This window comes from Argiope bruennichi, chromosome 9, assembly GCF_947563725.1.
Source record: "Argiope bruennichi chromosome 9, qqArgBrue1.1, whole genome shotgun sequence".
Classification (NCBI taxonomy): domain Eukaryota; kingdom Metazoa; phylum Arthropoda; class Arachnida; order Araneae; family Araneidae; genus Argiope; species Argiope bruennichi.
This window is the reverse complement of record NC_079159.1, coordinates 15,204,310-15,223,066: the sequence shown is the minus strand read 5'-3', so window position 1 is coordinate 15,223,066 and position 18,757 is coordinate 15,204,310. Positions and strand designations below refer to the sequence as shown.

Here is an 18,757-nt window from a genome sequence, read left to right as displayed (position 1 = left end):
ACATAGTTTAATTTCCAAATTAAAAATTATTATTAATTTTTAAACCAAATGAGTCATAGCGTATAGTTTCTATTTGCATGGGAGTTACGATGAATCAAACAGATAGCGAGCTAATAGGTAATATCTGAACCTTGATTTATCAAAAAAATTGAAAATATTCTTGTAAATGGCTGGAAGTATAGTCTTTACTCCAAAAATTGTCAAACTAAATTCAAGCCTCTCAATATAATGTGATGTCGTGAAAATACAGCCGAGTGAATAGGCCAAATTTGTCTCTTAAATTTGTTTATTTATAACATCACAGACGGACAAAATACACAACATATAGACAATAGGAAATTCATACATGACAATATTTATAAATCCATTTCCACGACCATTCTCTTAATCCAGAATATAAAACACCATCACAAGGCATCAATGCCTTTTACTTTCAACACCACATATTACAACACGACATCACACAGCACAACACCACGCTGACTCCCGCCGAAAAAAATCTCCTTCTGCCAAACGTACTACCGGTGTGATGTCATCACATTTTTCATTTACATCAATACGGTGCTGCCATCTATCTTCTGGAAATTTTCCAGTCGAATTTTTTACAATAGTTATGAATCTGTTGTATTGTTTCTTTGCTCAGTGGGTCCTATAGTACAGAAGGGAGATTTACAGATATTTGTAACTGATGCCAATCATTGTCCCTCGTCTTGAGGACAAACAAATGGCTCTTTGGCGACAAAAATGTAGGCTTTCGAACTAACATGAATCATTTAATATCTCTATTAGAAACCGAGAAATGTTTCTAGAAAATTCTACACCCTGTCAGATAGAATATATATCCGATGGCGTTCATCTTAATGCTGAATTCTCTCTTTGGACTCTTGATTCTCGAGAGGGCTTTTTAAATGCGCTCTTAGCTCTATTACGCCGCTGATATTTTTTAATATCAATTTGCCGGTTGCGTGTGTGTTGTTAGCGATTACAAATGCTGAAATTCGGGTGCATCTAGACGGCTTTTGCTGCCTGTGTTTTGTGTATTTCGCTGAATAAAGCGTCGTTGTCCAATATCGATCTTGCTAGACTCCTTTCACTATGCATTCGCATGACGTTTTATCATACCAATATTATTAGAAAACTACAAAAGAATGTCGAAACAAAAGCATTCTTTCGAATGTTTATTTTTCCGTAATAAGTTCAGATAGCTTTCCGATAAAGTTCAGATAATGTTTAATAAAATAAAAAGTTTAATAAAGTTTTTTTTAACATAATTGTACTTTAAATCTGAATAAAATCAATATAATTCAATAGCAATTAATTATTCTTAAACCAACTGCCTTTAGTGACCATCTGGTTCGCCAGGAATTTTGGTTCTGTGTATTTGTAGTTAATTCTTTTATGTATGATTTAAAGTGCATTATACTTTATAGAAAATATTTTTAAGCATCAAATTGTGACAGAAACTAAAATTGTATTTGTTTAATGTATTGACGATTATTCTATTCTTTGTGTATAATAAACCATCTTAATAGAATCAAGTCCCATGACATCACAGAGCTTTAAAATGTTATTATCCTATTCGTCAAACTCCTAACTTTCGATTTAATGTAACTTCACTTTCTCATTTGTTAAGTAAACTACAAAGATATTAAACATATTCCTACTTCCATACCTTTAAAAAATGGATTAAAATAATGCGATTAAATATTTGACTAAACAATGAAAATGATTTGAGTTTCATTGCACAATATAATCGATTATTCGAAATTAAGCAAAATATAGTTTTAAAAAATTGCCAAAGTTAAAAAAAATGTGTAGAGCTATTAATTTTATATCATCCAAAAGATGGTTATTTTTTTTAGTTTTAAATTTTCATAAAAATTACTTTTTTTCTGTAATATTTTGAAGTGTTATTGCGAAAGAACTCTAGTATTGCGATTAATTTTTAAATAATTAAAACTGTTATTAAAATATCAAAAATTACACCGTGGTAACCTGTACCGTGGTACATACTCTACCCACTATTGAAAGTATATATGTGCAAAATTTGATAGTTCTAACACTCTGTTATATAGAGAGTCAAAACACACACACTCACACATTCATTTTTGTTATCATTAGAGATGTCAATTAGGTTTTGTTTTCTAAGATGAAAAAATTTTGAGATAAACTTGTTCTTATCCTTGTTTATCCTTTGAAATAAACTTGTTTAACGAACTATCGATTCGAAATGGTTGCGAATCTAGATATTTGCGGCTGAAAAATGACAAATAGCTGGTTCTAAACTCATTTTAGCGCATATAGTGACAGGTAAACATGATTTATTATCCACGAATAGAAGGTGATAAGGATAAAATCGAACAACTGTTTGGCCAAAATGTTGTTCGATAAGCCAAAACTTTACAGTCAATGCTTCAGTTTTAAATATGAAATGCCTAGAAGAAGGGGAAAGTAATAAAAACCTATAATCAAATTATTTTAGATTTATTAATAACTCGAATCGAATGAAATTAATTTTCAATTCAAAATATACGTTAATCTCCTATTTCTAATAATATTTTAGATACCAAGAATTTATTTTAACCCTTTAAAGGGCCATTTTTTTCTAGTCATATTATGTTAAAATATCTTTAGGCTTGAAATTAGAATATGAAAAGGGATTCATTTAGCTTATTAGATAGATTTAACTTCATTCATTAATAAATGTGATTAATTAATTAATTTGATTGATTGATTAAGTTGATTAATTAATAAATTTGATTAATTAATTAATTTTGTTAATTAATAATTAAGTAACAAATCAAGACAAGTCTTTTTGTGTGAGATAAAGAACTGAAGCATCTAAGTTTCTGTCTTTCTAAAAACATTTGTCAGAACTGATGCCTACCTACATAATTTCATACAAAGCTTGATAAATTTGGTGGAAAGCATACTTCCCACGGCCTTAGAAATAGTTTTAAAAAAACCATGGCGGTAGTCCTTTCCCCTTTCATGCATACTCTAAAATAAAGATGTCTCCCCTCCCCCTTTCCCGTATAAATTTATGGATCTGGAGTAAGGCAATTACCAGTCATAAATATACTATATATTATATATATCCACGCTTTCGATATTTAGTATTTAAGCTGTGTTTTGTTAATATTTTTTTAATTTTCATTCACATATTTTAATTGATTTATGCAGGATTTTAAACTTACACTTTTAGCAATGTTTTATAAACATCTAGTTAATAAGAATACTTAAACTTCACGCAGATTTGCGAATTCATTTTTGCAGCATTCTAAACATACAGTTTAGCAGTGCTTTAAGAACTACTAGTGAATAATTGGTAACTTTCCATCTGTATTTGATTCATTTCTGCAGTATTCTCTACGTAGTGTTTTAGTTATGTTTTGATGACCAGCTAGTTAATAAGTTTTGATAAACTTCTATATATTAATATGCAATTCATAGGCCCAGTCTTGAATACTTAGATACGTAGAAAATGAAGCTTCGCTCGTGTTTTTGTTTTTGTTTTTTAATCTTTTTTTAGAAAATATTAGATACGAATTACATACTGAATACATATTAATGTTTTTCAATTTTACCTACATATGAACTGGTCATTTAAATAAAAAAGAACCATGAATGCATCTTGTTTAACATGTTATTCGAATTAGTTAACACAATTATTGCATTGTATTGCTATTGGATGTGAGCCGAACGTATACGTATTCGGATAGTGTCCTATAGCGCCATCTCACAAAATTCTGAGGTACCTGTAGGTTATCATCCTATTGCAACAATTTAAGTTCAACAAACATTTACGAAATGGCGCTATATGAAATTGCCAGAATAAGAGCAGATAATGAAAGGCTATATATTTGCATTTATTATTATTATTAAATACAGCGCCATCTCACAAAATTCTGAGGTACCTGTAGGTTATCATCCTATGGCAACAATTTAAGTTCAACAAACATTTACGAGATGGCGCTATATGACATTGCCAGAATAAGAGCAGATAATGAAAGGCCATATATTTGCATTTATTATTATTATTAAATATTATACGGATATTAAAAAAGTTGGATATTTAAAAAAGGTAGTTGCTGTGTTTGTTTGTTTTTGTGTGTGTGTAAAATCTCTGGCTTTTTTTTTTGGGGGGGGGGGAGATTGATATATATATATATATATATAAATATATATATATATACAAAAATTGTTGCTCGTTTATCTTGTTTACCATTTAATTAACTTTCTATTTACAACTGTTTATTTATGCAACATTTTAAACTTACACTTTTAGCTGCGTTTTGATGACCAGCTAGATACTAAGAATTCTTAACCGTTCATTTATATCTGGTAGTTCATTTATCCAGCTCCCTGTACTATTAGATGGCCAGTCAGTAAATAAGAAAGAGCGAAAATGAACCTTAGAAAATAGAATACACTGTCGAATACATCTATTCCTTGATGCTCATAATCTCTACGATCGCACACTTAAGCTGTCGTTTCCTCAGAAATTCTTCAAATAAAGTTTGTAACGCGCTGAAGTTTCCTCACTTTACAAACTCGATAATGACCAAAAATTTCGGTTTCCATTACCAGTTTTGGATCATAATTGGAGCTCTCTCCTTCTTAATCGCGTCGCCAAGTGTAACGCTAATTAGTACTTCAGAGTAATTAAAGTGAACGCAAACTTAATTTTGCTAGATCAGGTCATTATTAGTTTAACCATCTTAATCAACCGTAATTATTTGGGATCGAACGTCGTTCATGGGACCTTCATTATAAATTTTTGAAACTTTAATTTGGTCTCAAAGTAGTAAGTCTTTAAGGAGTAGATAATTGATGGCGCATGCTATATAATGGTGCTATATTTTTGGAGTTTTCGTGATATTTTTTATCGTTATTATTTATTCATTACCACTTGGCCGTTGTGATTATTTATTATTATTCTGTAATTATTCATTATTCAAGGCCAAAAGGGACGCGTTGTCCTAGTGGTAAGGTCCAGGCCTCGGGGGCGGTAGGTTTCATGTTTGAAACCCAATTCTATCAAATATAGGCTGTGAAAGCAGGCCGAATGCACGTTAAATCTAATGTCGTAGGTCAAACGTCCTTCCTCTGGTGTGGTGAAGAAGTCTGGAGAGGGAAGTGCTAGATCAGGTGTTATCCTCATCATCTGACCGGGGTTCAAATTTATGATATCCACGATGAATGTATGTACTTAGTGTTGCTTTTAAACGGAATGCTTATATAATTAAACTAACTAATTTAAAATAGGATAACAAAGTGGGTAATTTACAAAAAGTGAAGTAAGATACACAATTCTGTTCGCTGTGTTATTATGAAACAAATGCAACTTAAAAAGACAGCATTTGAAATATTAAGATGGGTGTTTATAAAAAAACCTACAAATCCGAGTAGATATACGATAACGAAAAAGGAAAATGGCAGTAATCTTAAAAAAATGTAAACTTAGTAAGGATATTTATGTTATTTTTGAGTTAAATCCTTTCTGGTAACATTAATTAATTCACACATATATTACATGAGCAGAATGACTTGTAAACTAGCTTACGAAATTAAAATGAACTTGAAATACACATACATATACCTTAGAATTGTTATTACTTTTGTGAAAAAACTTTCACATGAAATGCATATTCTTTATGAATTATCTGAACCACAGTCTGACTCTGACGGAACTTAGCCACATTTAATGTAAGAATAACGTCTGTTTGCATAGGTTTGCATAGGGCACATCATTAGATCTAGAGCTATCAAATGTGGCACAGAAGTATTCTGGATGCAGCAAAATTTTGCTTTTATCTGCCATAACTTTCGAAAATATTATAGTACAAAAATAAATTAAACACCATATTAAAATTAAAAAATATATATTTTTTCATTGTAACAATTAGTTCAATACAATTTTTATCTATTTTATCATGTGAGAACATGATGTTGTTTTGGTTAGGGTATTTTGAAGCTCGAAATCACGTATGGAATGAATATTGAAGCTCGAAATCACGTGAGCAATGAATATTGAAGCTCGAAATCACGTAAGCAATGAATAAAGCATAAATGGCAACTTTCATCTTCATCTTTTAATCGCATATATTTTTTTACCTGCTTTTACCAGTATTGCATTATTATTACGTATGCTTCCCTGAAAGCAGATGCGTGTTTTAAAAGGTTGACCTGCTTTTACCAGTATTGCTTTATTTTTACATATCCTTCTTTTGACAGCAGATGCGTTTTTAAAAGGTTGACGTAGAATTATGACATCATAGCTGTTCTTTCATCTCAAAATCGTTCGAGCTCTAAAGCTTTGTTTGCCACTAAAAAAATTGAAAATGAAGGTTTAAAAGAATTATTATTATATATAATATATATATGTATATATAGAGAGAGGGATAGAGACCGATAGAGAAGTCTCGTGATTGTTGCAAACCGGTATTAACTGGTTAATGACTTAAATGAATTAAGACAATTAATGACTTAAAAAATAATAATGTTTTCACATGATAATTTGAAATTTGCGATCGTAGATTTCCATCTTAATTTTTCTCCAGTTTTTTTGTCATTGTAATTCTTTTTTTTATTTTTAATTGTTTTACAGCATTATATTTTATTCATATCATGAAAGTGAAATCGTTTTCACGGTTGCTACAAATATTTCATCCTGGATTCTTTTTCTATTGTTGTTAATGGAGGTATATTTTTCCATGTCTAGTAGGTTTCTGTTTATTCGGTTTAGGTTTAATTTAATTACGCTTTTAATTCAATAAACTTAATTAGTTCAATTAAGGTTTAATTTCTTCATTGAATTATATTCAGCACTCAGCGTTCTTGCGATTTGGGTCTGATCACTTTGTGATTAAGACTCTCTTGTCTTTTTTTTTCTTAGCAAAAATAATTTTTTTTTGTATACTAATAAAAAAATTTCAAAAAAACATATATTATTTCCATTTTTTTATTTTAAATCATTTCATAATTTATTATTACATTTATTATGAAAACTTATAACCCATTTAATCTCATATTCATTTCTACATAGCATCTCTCGTAGCAACTGCCTAAATTGAAATTGAATATAAAGTTCTGGAAATCTGTACAATATGAAATGCTAACCTGAGTTGCGCGGAAATCGTTTTTGTAACGTATTATAGAATTGCAACATTTAAATGTAAACAGATCGCTATAAGACGTTTCAGGCGCCTTGTTGCAACACATAGCTAGTTAATGTAATTGCGAAATATATATAGAAATTCTCGGATAAAATCCACCAAACCTCTATTCAATCAGAGGAAAGAAGATGGAAGAGAAATACAGAAGAAAAAGAACATAAAGTCCAAAGTTATTATTAGACAAAAATAATTTTTGAACTATCTTAAAACTTTAAAAAGTGCATTTTTAATTATGTAAATATCACTTCCGTACATTTTTTTAATATTTTTAACATTTTTTTAAAATTTAATTTGATACAACAATTTGTAACAATGCTCTTAATGTCATGGCGATATTCGAAATCATTCATCAAAATAGTCCACTCGCGTTTGCGCCAGTATTAAAATATATAACAATGCTTAGTAATAAATGCTTTAATAATGCTTAATGCTGTTATAATAAATGCTGCGCCAGTATTAAAATATATACCAATGCTTAGTAATAAATGCTTTAATAATGCTTAATGCTGTTATAATAAATGCTGCGCCAGTATTAAAATATATACCAATGCTTAGTAATAAATGCTTTAATAATGCTTAATGCTGTTATAATAAATGCTGCGCCAGTATTAAAATATATACCAATGCTTAGTAATAAATGCTTTAATAATGCTTAATGCTGTTTTAATAAATGCTGCGCCAGTATTAAAATATATACCAATGCTTAGTAATAAATGCTTTAATAATGCTTAATGCTGTTATAATAAATGCTGCGCCAGTATTAAAATATATAACAATGCTTAGTAATAAATGCTTTAATAATGCTTAATGCTGTTATAATAAATGCTGCGCCAGTATTAAAATATATACCAATGCTTAGTAATAAATGCTTTAATAATGCTTAATGCTGTTATAATAAATGCTGCGCCAGTATTAAAATATATACCAATGCTTAGTAATAAATGCTTTAATAATGCTTAATGCTGTTATAATAAATGCTGCGCCAGTATTAAAATATATAACAATGCTTAGTAATAAATGCTTTAATAATGCTTAATGCTGTTATAATAAATGCTTTATTTGGATATGAATTTCGATATAGGACTTTCATTCCGGCTTTTATTTTGTATACACACCTTTACATTTGTACACGCAGTAATTTGTAGTACTAATTCGATTAAATTCGATTTTCACTCCTATCAAGTAACAAGATGAAATTCTTTCAAAATGTATTCATATTAATAGTTTAACAGCTTAAAAAAATTAATAATCTGCGCGGACAAGCTGATCATCAAAAGCGGAAAATATTAAATATTGTCATTCAGATTACACAATAGCTTCAGAATCATAGCTAATCAGAGATGAGAAAATTGGATCCTTACCAAAATAAAAGAAGCTGACGTGAATAAAAACGTATGACAACTGTATGAGCAGGAAAACGTCGCGAAAGGGTTTGATATATTCTAAATAACATGGTTCTCCGGAGGGCATTTCGCAAAAAACCGACTTTCGGGCACCCACTCACCAGGCTCTGTCATCTGTCAATCGAATCATGTTGTCACTCCGATCCAAAAAGTTAAAAGTCCCCATCGTTCTTGATATTTACTCTCTTCTAAGATGGCCAGAAACGACAAATCTCACCATTTATTGTCTGACCTAGAGAAAAAATATAAAGCGATCTGGAAAACCCTCCCAGCAAAGAGATAAAAAAGCAAGAGTTAGAGAAAATAGAAATATATAGACGAAAGGGGGCGCAACCCTTCCGCCGAGATTGAGAATCCTATCAATAAAACTGGTAAGAAATTCCAACTGGAAGGTAATAAAAATAAACAAAACGTGTCTAGATTTAAGTGGGACGGGGGGGGAGGAAATTGCGATGAAACTGAAGAGGGAAACACATTTAGCACCTGAGATTGCCGATAAAAATTGAACTAGACTTCGATTTCTTGTTGCGGGAGAAAACGCAGGACTTAGGGCCATCGGGGATATGTTTAAATTCCTGTTTTCCCATCTTTGAGCCTTTATTTGGAATCAAAGGGACCTTTGGAGTCCAAAAACTATTTGGTAACCTTTTTCCGATCTACTATTGTATCCTTCTAAATTCCTTAGTGTTCTACATGGAACTATCTAGTCTAACACGAAAAGATAATAGCATGAAACAAGCTAGTTGTCCCTATTTGAATTGGGTATTTTTATTGATTTGACATAGTTTTGATATTTTTTTGGTACAATTACCGTTCTTGGCCATATATATGGTTAAACGTTAAGCAAATGGCTTACCAAAAATTTTTTAAACAATTTTAAAAGTAATTAAAATTGTGTACAAAAGATTGATAATTTGGCATAAATAATTTAAAATAGAAAAAAAGACAAAAAGCCATCAGATCTGAGATTGCTGATAAAAATTGAACCGTATTTAGATTCATTGTTGCGATAAGGAAAGATATTACTTGGGGCCATCCGGGATGTGTTTAAATTCCTGCTTTCCCGTTCTTTGAGCCTTTATTTGGAATCGGAGGGACCTTTGGGTTCCAAAAACTAGGTAACCTTTATTTGATCCGCTTTTGCTACCTATTGATGATTTCTTCTAGTATTCCCTGGTATCCTACGTGGAACTATCCAATCTAACACGAAAAGATGCGTGCAAGCATGTAACAAGCTAGCTATCCTTATTTGGATAGGACATTTTTATGGGTTTGATTTGGTTTCGATGTTTTTTTTTTTTTTTTTTTTTTGGCGCTAGAACCGTTCTTGGGTAAACTGTGACATGCATATGGTTAAAAGTTAATCAAAATGACTAAAAAAGACTCTACAACAATTATAAAAGTAAGTAACAGTATGAGTAAAATTTGATGAATTGGTACAAATGAGTAGAAAAAAGAGGAAATGCTGACAGAAAATAAAACGTACTGTCAAAGACAACAAATGAATAACTTTTGAATAAAAGATATAAGTAATATTTTTCATCCACTATGTCTTGCCTGATTACGGTCTATGATTTGAAAAGCTGCACTCGATTGGAGTTAAAAAAAAAGATATTCGATTAAAATATGATTTACAGAAAAATCAGTGCGACTCGTAGATTACTTGGGCGTCCTCGATCCTAAAAGGGGGCGCTTTAGAAGTACAACATTTGTGTGCCCTAAACGAAGTCCAGTCAATTTGACATCCAACTCTCGTATAGGAAGTATAAGCCATAATCCAATGGAAGCGTTAAGGGTATGCAGTTTGTTGTGAATTTGTTGTTCATATTTTTTCTACCAAATTACAATAACAGTTAAAGATTAGACATAATAAAACTGAAACATAAGTTTTGCTAATATAAAAATGAATTTAACTTCCCCCAAAGGAATTCGAATGATTTATAATGAAAACTGTCAAGAAATTAAGAAAACAGTAAAAGAATTTATATATTTTTGCTAAAAATGAGCTTTTTAGGGTAGCCACTTACATCAGTAAAGGAAACGGTAAGAGGAAATATTCATCTTATCATTTTGATCTTAAACGGTCTATGACGGAATGAAAATTCTTATGACCGACATAGTCACATGGCAAACGTAATTATAAATCGTTTCAATATGTGACTGCTAAGACTCAACGTTATAACGTTTTGTGTTTTACAATATAATAAGAAAAAATGAGCAAGAATTTTGGAGTATTTCTTTCAACCAACAGAATCCAAATTTTATATAGATAGACATTATCGGTTACAAATTGGCCTACCAAATTCATTCATGTAATTCAGTTGGTTTCTGAGCTATCACATTCATATGTATAAGTCACACAGACAGATGGTCAACTCTTTCATGAATGTGGTCTAAAATTTAATATACGTCTACGATTCTGAGGATAAAAGATTGTACTGATATTCATCCATATAGCTTCCTTGCGTTTTACAGTTTTCGTGTTCATTTGTAGGTGGATATACAGACATTCCTTCGACGGATTTTGCCAAATTTGTAGGAATTTCCGAATCTTATGTTTAAAACTATATACAAAATGTAAATGCTCTAACTAAATGCATTTTTGACTTAACGTGTTCTTAGATAGACAGACATAATTTCTGAAATGCATTTCTCTAACTCAAAAAGGTATGGAAAGGTATGAAAAGATTCGTTAAAATTTTGAGGTCATATGATGAAAGAGATGTATTCTTTGTCTTTGTATGAAAGGTCTTTGTTTGAAAGATATGCTTTTTATAAAGTTTAAAAGACTTTCTCTTAGTATACGAAAAGTAAAAAAAAAAAATTAAAAAAAACTTTATAAATTTTACAAGTTTATAAAATTTTATCATATGAATTTGTATTTAATTATTAATTTTAATTTTTAATTTTTAATTTTATTTAGAAATATATAAAATTTATTTAAAAACTTAAAAAATTAACTTTGTATGGAAGGCATTGGAATTTGTATTATCTGAAAAGATTGTTACGCCCACCTATAAGGCATTTGGATAAATCTGAATGTCCGACACACCGGTAACAATGGTGAAAATATGGTTGAATCTTAAGAACCGTCACCGGACATGGTACAACGCTTCCCGTAGGAGACACATTTCCTCATCAGTAGGTGTAGCGAAGCCCACACCATTTCTGTGTTCACCAGGGAGGGAGAAGTAACTAACCATTCTCATCCTCATTTTTGAATTGCCCCCTGGGGGGATATGAAATTATATTATTAAAGGCAGGTATCAGCTTCTTAAAATGATGGATATTTACACAAAGAAACATGGTAACACAAAAAAAAAAAATCAACATACCTAAATTTGGAAAACTATAGAAAGGAAATGGCAAATAAGATAGGAAAAAAACACAACCTCGCATCAGAAAGAACAAAGAGCTAAAAATATATGAATTAATCTGTGATAAGCGATAAGTTGTTTTAGGTCAGAAAAAGCCGTCGTCCTGGCATAGGGGTAGAGCGTCTTCCCCATGATCAAGTCGTTCCGGGTTCGGGACCTGGTTCGGAAATATAGTTGTTCTTTGCCCCGTGTTCTGTCTGTAAGGTGTGTGAAAGAGCCCCCCCCCCCCCTGTAAAAAGGAATTGTGCAAGCGAGTGTGTGAATGTCTTCTTTACATGAGCTAGAAGTCAGGCTTTTGCCCTCGAATGCTCAGGGGCCTTTACCCTCATAAGCCACTTCAAAAGCTCGGCTTAAATCGCTAACTTCGTCGGCGGGCTTGTTTATGACAAGTGCCATAAGTAACAACAATAACAAGATAGGCAAAATAAATAAATGAATTATTCACAACAGAAAAATAATTGTTCATAAGATCTTGTACAGTATTTTCAAAGTACACAGTGGATTTCAAAATCTTTCATCATATAATATTAATTGACTATTGATTTCGTTGACTACTTCAATAATGGACGCCTAATTACTTTGAAAAAAGAGTAGAATATTTAAATATTGTATAATATTTAAACAATGCCGAAATGCCTTTTCCTTTAGCCAATTCTTAAATAAAGTTATTTATTTATTTTAAAAATATTCCCGAAAATTTGAACTACCTCTGTTACATCATTACTCGCGTTTGAAAACGGAAGTGATAAAGTTCTGAAAAGGACTAATCTTCAAAGACTATAAAAATATCTCTTTCAATTCTTTACAGTTTTACGATACTAGATTTTTAAACTTCCTAATAAAACCAGTGTCTGGCTCATAAAAACTACACAGGGAACCAAATATCCTGTCATTATTTTGGCAAAAAAACAAAAGCAATTTATCCCGAAAATAGGTTGGCTTACCCAAAATATTCCACCATAAACAGATCTTCCTTTTATACCTAAAATGGGAGACTTCATCCTACTCGTGAAATGATGTTTTATTATCTCCTATCAAACGTGTAAAGAGATATCCACTAGGGAAGGCGATTGGAGCAATAAGAAACTTCAATGTCTTTACTCAAAAACTCATAAAATGAGTTTCAACGAGCTATTGAAAGGTTTTCGGGAGGCATTTATATATGAAGAATGGCAACACTGACAAGTAATTTTGTCCCTCAGAGAAAATTAAGACGCTTTCTTTTGTTTTCTTGGTCTTCCTCGTGGGTTGTTATGTGTGAATACTTAATAATAATTTGGCTGCAGAAAGTTATGGTGGTTAAATTTCGGAAAGAATTTTATAACCTGGGATTTCTTTTTATACAAGAAGGTACTTAAAATATGGTAACTTGGAAATTAGGTGAAGATTTCTTTCGCTGATATGTGCGAAGGAAAATTTGTCAGTTAATTTATTCATCGAAAAGGAAAGACACGTGTTTGTACTATGAAATTTCTTTCATATATCGCTGTTTAATCTTAAGTATCCGAGCATCTTTTGATTTATGCATTTTTCTGAATTTCTCCACAAATGCTGGATAAACTATCTTAAAACTTCAAATATATGTAAATCAGGGTTGGGCAGACTTTTCCAAGGTACTGGCTACTTCTAATTTTTTCAAGGTATTGCAGTCCACCCAATGCGGTGAACTAAAAAATGGTCTACAATATTTGTTACAACTTAATAATACACATGGAATATATATTTACCTACATAACTACAAACATTGTAATAATGCGAGTTCGCAAATTGTACAGACTAAGTCTATGGCAAAGGATACCGACGTGCTCTGATTGGTTTAAGCCTTGGCATCTTTTTGGCAATGTTTTGCCAAAAAGATGCCATACCGAAATATATTTTTATAAAAATAAATAAAATTTGTGAATTTATCCCCCCTCCCCCTATTTTTTACGGTTTACATGTAATATTAATCTGGAACACATATACAGCAGAAAAGATCAAATCCTGAAACCTAAATACAGGAAATATTAAATTACTATTGATTAAAAATATTTTTTGTGTGTGTTTCTTCTTAGCATTATTTTGATATAACTAAAAAAATTAGCTACGAAATCACATATTCCGTTAAAGCTTACATATTTATACGTTTTGGACATTAAGTAATCATCTCCCCATATGTATTTGATGGGAAAGTAACAAACTTTCAGCAACAAGTTTCAATGACTGCATAAATTATCTAATAAAGGCACGAAAATCATAGAAAAATAAGAATTATTTAATTGCTGCATTATATGTTGAGTAATTACTTTCATTTAGTTTTTATACTTCTGTGAATAAACAACATTAGTTACTTGTATTACTGGTATTATTAGTAATATTTATTATTATTATTAATAATTAGTATTACTAGTAATATTTAGAGAAAACAATTATATTAATAAAAATTAGATCGTGTTGATATTCACTCGTATCTTCCATAAAACTAATGAAAGGTACAAAGTTTGAGCCAAATAAGCGAAAACTACACTATTATGAATGCAAAACATTGCCAAAAAGATGCCAACGCTTAAACTAATCAGAGCACGTCGGTATCCTTTGCCATAGACTTAGTCTGTACAATTTGCGAACTCGCTGTAAAAATAGCCACAAATATAATAATATCTAATGATACACTCAATATGAAGCAATTCAAAATACATTAAAAAAAAATTTTTTTATCTAAAGTTATTTCTCGTAGCTATAGTTAGTAGAAGACTTTGAATATCTCCGCCAATTTTGAATATCTCGGTATGTAATTATTAACTGCTAATCTTGCACTAGATTTTAGATGGTAGTCTGTGAGATGGAAACGGTATTTGTTTTAATTATTATTCATCTTTGAAAATGCAGATTCATATAGGTAGGTGGAGCCAAAGACCGATATTAAATGATGTGTAACCTTTTTTTTTTTTTAATTAGGATATTTGACTTTGTTCATTAGATTCAAAAATTTATTCTTAGGTTCCGAAATACATGCTTTTAAAATTGTCATTTTGAAGGGTGAAAACTTCGTCTTCCTTAAGAGATAGAGATAATATATAATTTATATTTTCAGTTATTTCTTTATTGAATGTAACAATGTGTTTCTTTTAGTATGCGCGTTTTAGGCCTTAATACAGGCAATCACCTCAAAATGTCTTGATGGTTCACAGGTCAATCGCTATCGACTTAATACCCACTCCTGATGTACATAAATTCTTATTTTAATTTAAAGATTTGACCACGATGGAATTTAGAGGAAAAAAATTGAAGAAAAATATTTTGCCGCTCTCAGTTACATAGAAAAAAGATAACGGATTACTAGTTGGGCCGATTAATAATTATTAATTTAATTTTTTCGCTTTGTGGCGCTGAAAGCAAGGGCTGGTTCATTGTCTCAATTATTGTAGTAAATGATTGCTAAGACAGTAGATAGAAAAACACCTTTCATGTGGAACCGATTTCGAGTTTGTTTATATTATGTTTATGTGCTAATTTCAAACAAAATAAACAGCATGCGTGGCAAGTATTATTTTTTTCTGCAATCAGAAGTAAGATCTTGCCTTAACTCAAGACTTAATTGTACGTCGTTTACACGATTCAAAAATAGTGTTTCCACACCTTTGCATTTAGTAGGATGAGACAGGTGTGGTGTAATGTGGTGCAATTGAATCATTCTTGACTAGCTAGACTATTTCATATAAAGTCCTGAAATACATTCATGTAACTTAAAATCATTATCAGATGTTTAATGGTCTCTTCTTTACTTTCAGGACATTGATTATGAAGGCTTTCAGCTGTTCATGGATTCGTACCTGGAAATCGCAACGCCCAGAGACCTGGTCACTCGATTGTTCCTATCCTTCGTCAAGAGGCCGACCGCCACGCAGGCGACGCCGTCCGTCGACGGAAGACTTCTCAAGGTCAGTGAGATGTTATGGTTTAACACTCTTTGACGGTCGTTTATAATGCATGCCTTAAATGATGAGTGAAAACTACTCGTATATTGGTGGAGATGACTTGGTAAATTGGACAAGAGTGGATTGTTCTCTATGTAGTATGGTTGTTGTTGTAATTTGCCAAAACACACTGACAGTAATAAAACCTGTACAAATCAGATTGTCTAGTATTCTAGAGGCCACTCTTTTTTCATTGCAAGTTTCAATAAAAGAAGTGATGTGAAAGGCATCCAATGATTTATCAAACCTCTTCTAGTTTCCTTAACCATTCTTTCTTCATAGAAAATTTCAGATAAAGAAGTGTTGTAAGCGGCCTTGACTGGTTTGTCAGACCTCCTCTAGTGGCCATTCCATTATCAGAGCAAATTTCAGCTAAAGAAGTGTCGTAAGAAGCATTGGTTGATTTGCCAAATCTATTCTATTAACTAGTAATTGTCGTATCCATTCTTCCATCAGAGCAAGTTTTGGCTAAATTAGGCCTCGAATTACTTGTCAAATTTCTTCTCATGGCCACTCTTTCTTCAGGACAAGTTTTAACTAAAGAAGTGTTGTAACAGACCTTGGACGTTTTGTCAAACCTCCTCCTATTGCATAAATCTCTTCCTTTGCTGTCTTAATTTATTTTTCCTTTTAATTGTTTTTTGGTTCTATTTTTGCTTTCAAGTTACTGTAACGGAAATCCATCTGATTCAATATGTATTCGTTTTTTATTAGTAAAAGTCATTAATCGAAAAAAGATGTGGCCTTGGTTTTTACAAATACAAATAAAGATATTAGTCTGTTTAAAGGTAAGGCTGATTTTAAGAATTGCGTTTTAATAAACTTCCCTTGGGAAATATTTATGCAGCTTTCATTGTTTCTAAACTAACAAGCCAGCTCTGCACTAAATTCTGTTTATTTGTTTTTCCTATCAAATCAATTATTCTCTTCTTTTCTATATAACTCGCTAAATAAATAATTTAACCAAATAACTTCAGCTTACCATTATCTCTCGTATATTCTGATCAATAGTTAGTTCTGACTACGGTAATTTTTTGATATAAGAACAAATGCAGAAAAGATTTTCATAACCCAAACATGGCATGGTAATTTCACAAAATGATTTAAAAAAACATCCATGATAAACGCATCATTATTAAAATAATCAGAAATGAAATAATGTTATTGAATATTGAGGTATAATTTTATTTAAGCTCATTAAAACTCTTAAACTGTCCACACCGATTATATGAAATATTACTATCTTAATAAAAGTGATAATATTGTATGTAGGAATATTGTTGTAGAAGTTTGATATCAGTTCGCAATGCGCATGCTCAGAATTATTAAAGCACTACACAAATTTTTTTGTTACTTACAAATTTGCATGCAATGCATGTTTCAAAAATACATATTCTTATACAAAATTACAATCTAAATACTTTTTTACTTTTTTAAAAAAACAGTTCTTAATGTTCTTATGAATACAATCTTTCATTTCCAAATGTTTTGATTCTAAAGTTTTAAAATAATGTTTATTTTCATTTAGTGAAAGAATTAAAATAAAGGTTTTGCTGCAAATTAAAAATATAATAAATAGAACATATGTTGTGAATAACATGACTCACCAACAAATGTTTTAAATGACCGCAATTCCATGAAATTTTATTCTAGCAAGAATCTATGAAACTGTTTTTTTTTTTTTTTACATTTAATTAATATTCGGTTTTATGAAAGAAATCCATAGATCCCTTTTAATTGTAATAAGTATATTTTTATTTTTCTATACGAAAATTTTTGTTCCATGTATCGAATTTTTAAAAAAATAAATATTTGATACATGGAGCTTTAACTGTGCTTAGAGAAAATAATGCATCCATATCAAAATTATTTTATTCTCTTTTAAACTATATGAAATTTGTAGGTGCGAAGTACAATAATATTTTAAATATTTTACTTCTCTTTATAAAATGACGATTCAATGAATATTTAGCCAAAACTATGATTTAAAAAAAAAATTACAATGTTTTCTTAACTTGCTGCTAGCCATTGTTGTGCAAATATGACATAAAATCTGTGATATTTTTATTATTAAATGAATCACTTTTAAAAAAAAGCAACATAATTTAATTTTGACTTTAATTTTATATTTTTATATAATGAACTTTCTATTGTAATAATGTTAAAATCCAACATTTTCAATTTTTAAACTTTTATTGTCTTTCTTTACAGAAAAATATTGCAATTAAATTTTTCTTTTAATTAGAAAATTCAACTAGTAAAAAATTAATTTTTTTTTCATCGGTGTATTTTATTCAATTTTTTTCCCCATGTGACCTCAGTGAGATACAAATCAATATTAATTACTTTTCACGGGGTTTTTTTTCTGAAGAAAATAAGGAGAAATTAATACTGTTTGAAAATAATTAATTTCTTTATTTTATTTCATTTTGGTGTATAATAATAGTAATGTTTTTCTATTGTTTCTTATTTAACGTACTTTTCTTCTTCTTCTTTTTTTTTTGTATTGTGAAAAATTATGTTTCTTATCAAATTTTTTCATTAGCTATCATTTTCGAATCAACAAATAAATATAGAAATAAATAAAAAGAAACGATTTATGTAACAGCCGAAAAAAGCAAAAGGGAAATTATTTTAGTATAAAAATACGAGTTTGAATTCATTAATTAATATCTCATGGGTTTTTTTAATAACTATGCCAAATGCATTGTTATTTGTTACGATTTCAGGAATAAACGAAACTCTGGCAGACGATATTTATTTATTTATTTGAAATACGCATTCTACAGAAATTGACTCCATTTTCAAAGTATATTAATCTAAAATACATAAGAAACACTAAC

General features: G+C 30.3%; 1 protein-coding gene across 1 annotated transcript in view; it reads left to right on the top strand.

Annotated features, from left to right (window-relative positions):
* The window catches only part of LOC129984733 (diacylglycerol kinase 1-like), a 618,611-nt gene that overhangs the window by 420,613 nt on the left and 179,241 nt on the right, over window positions 1–18,757 (top strand). Inside the window, exon 6 of the mRNA XM_056094680.1 lies at window positions 15,729–15,878. Coding sequence (XP_055950655.1) covers window positions 15,729–15,878 — 150 coding nt within the window. The remainder of the gene's footprint in view (window positions 1–15,728; window positions 15,879–18,757) is intronic.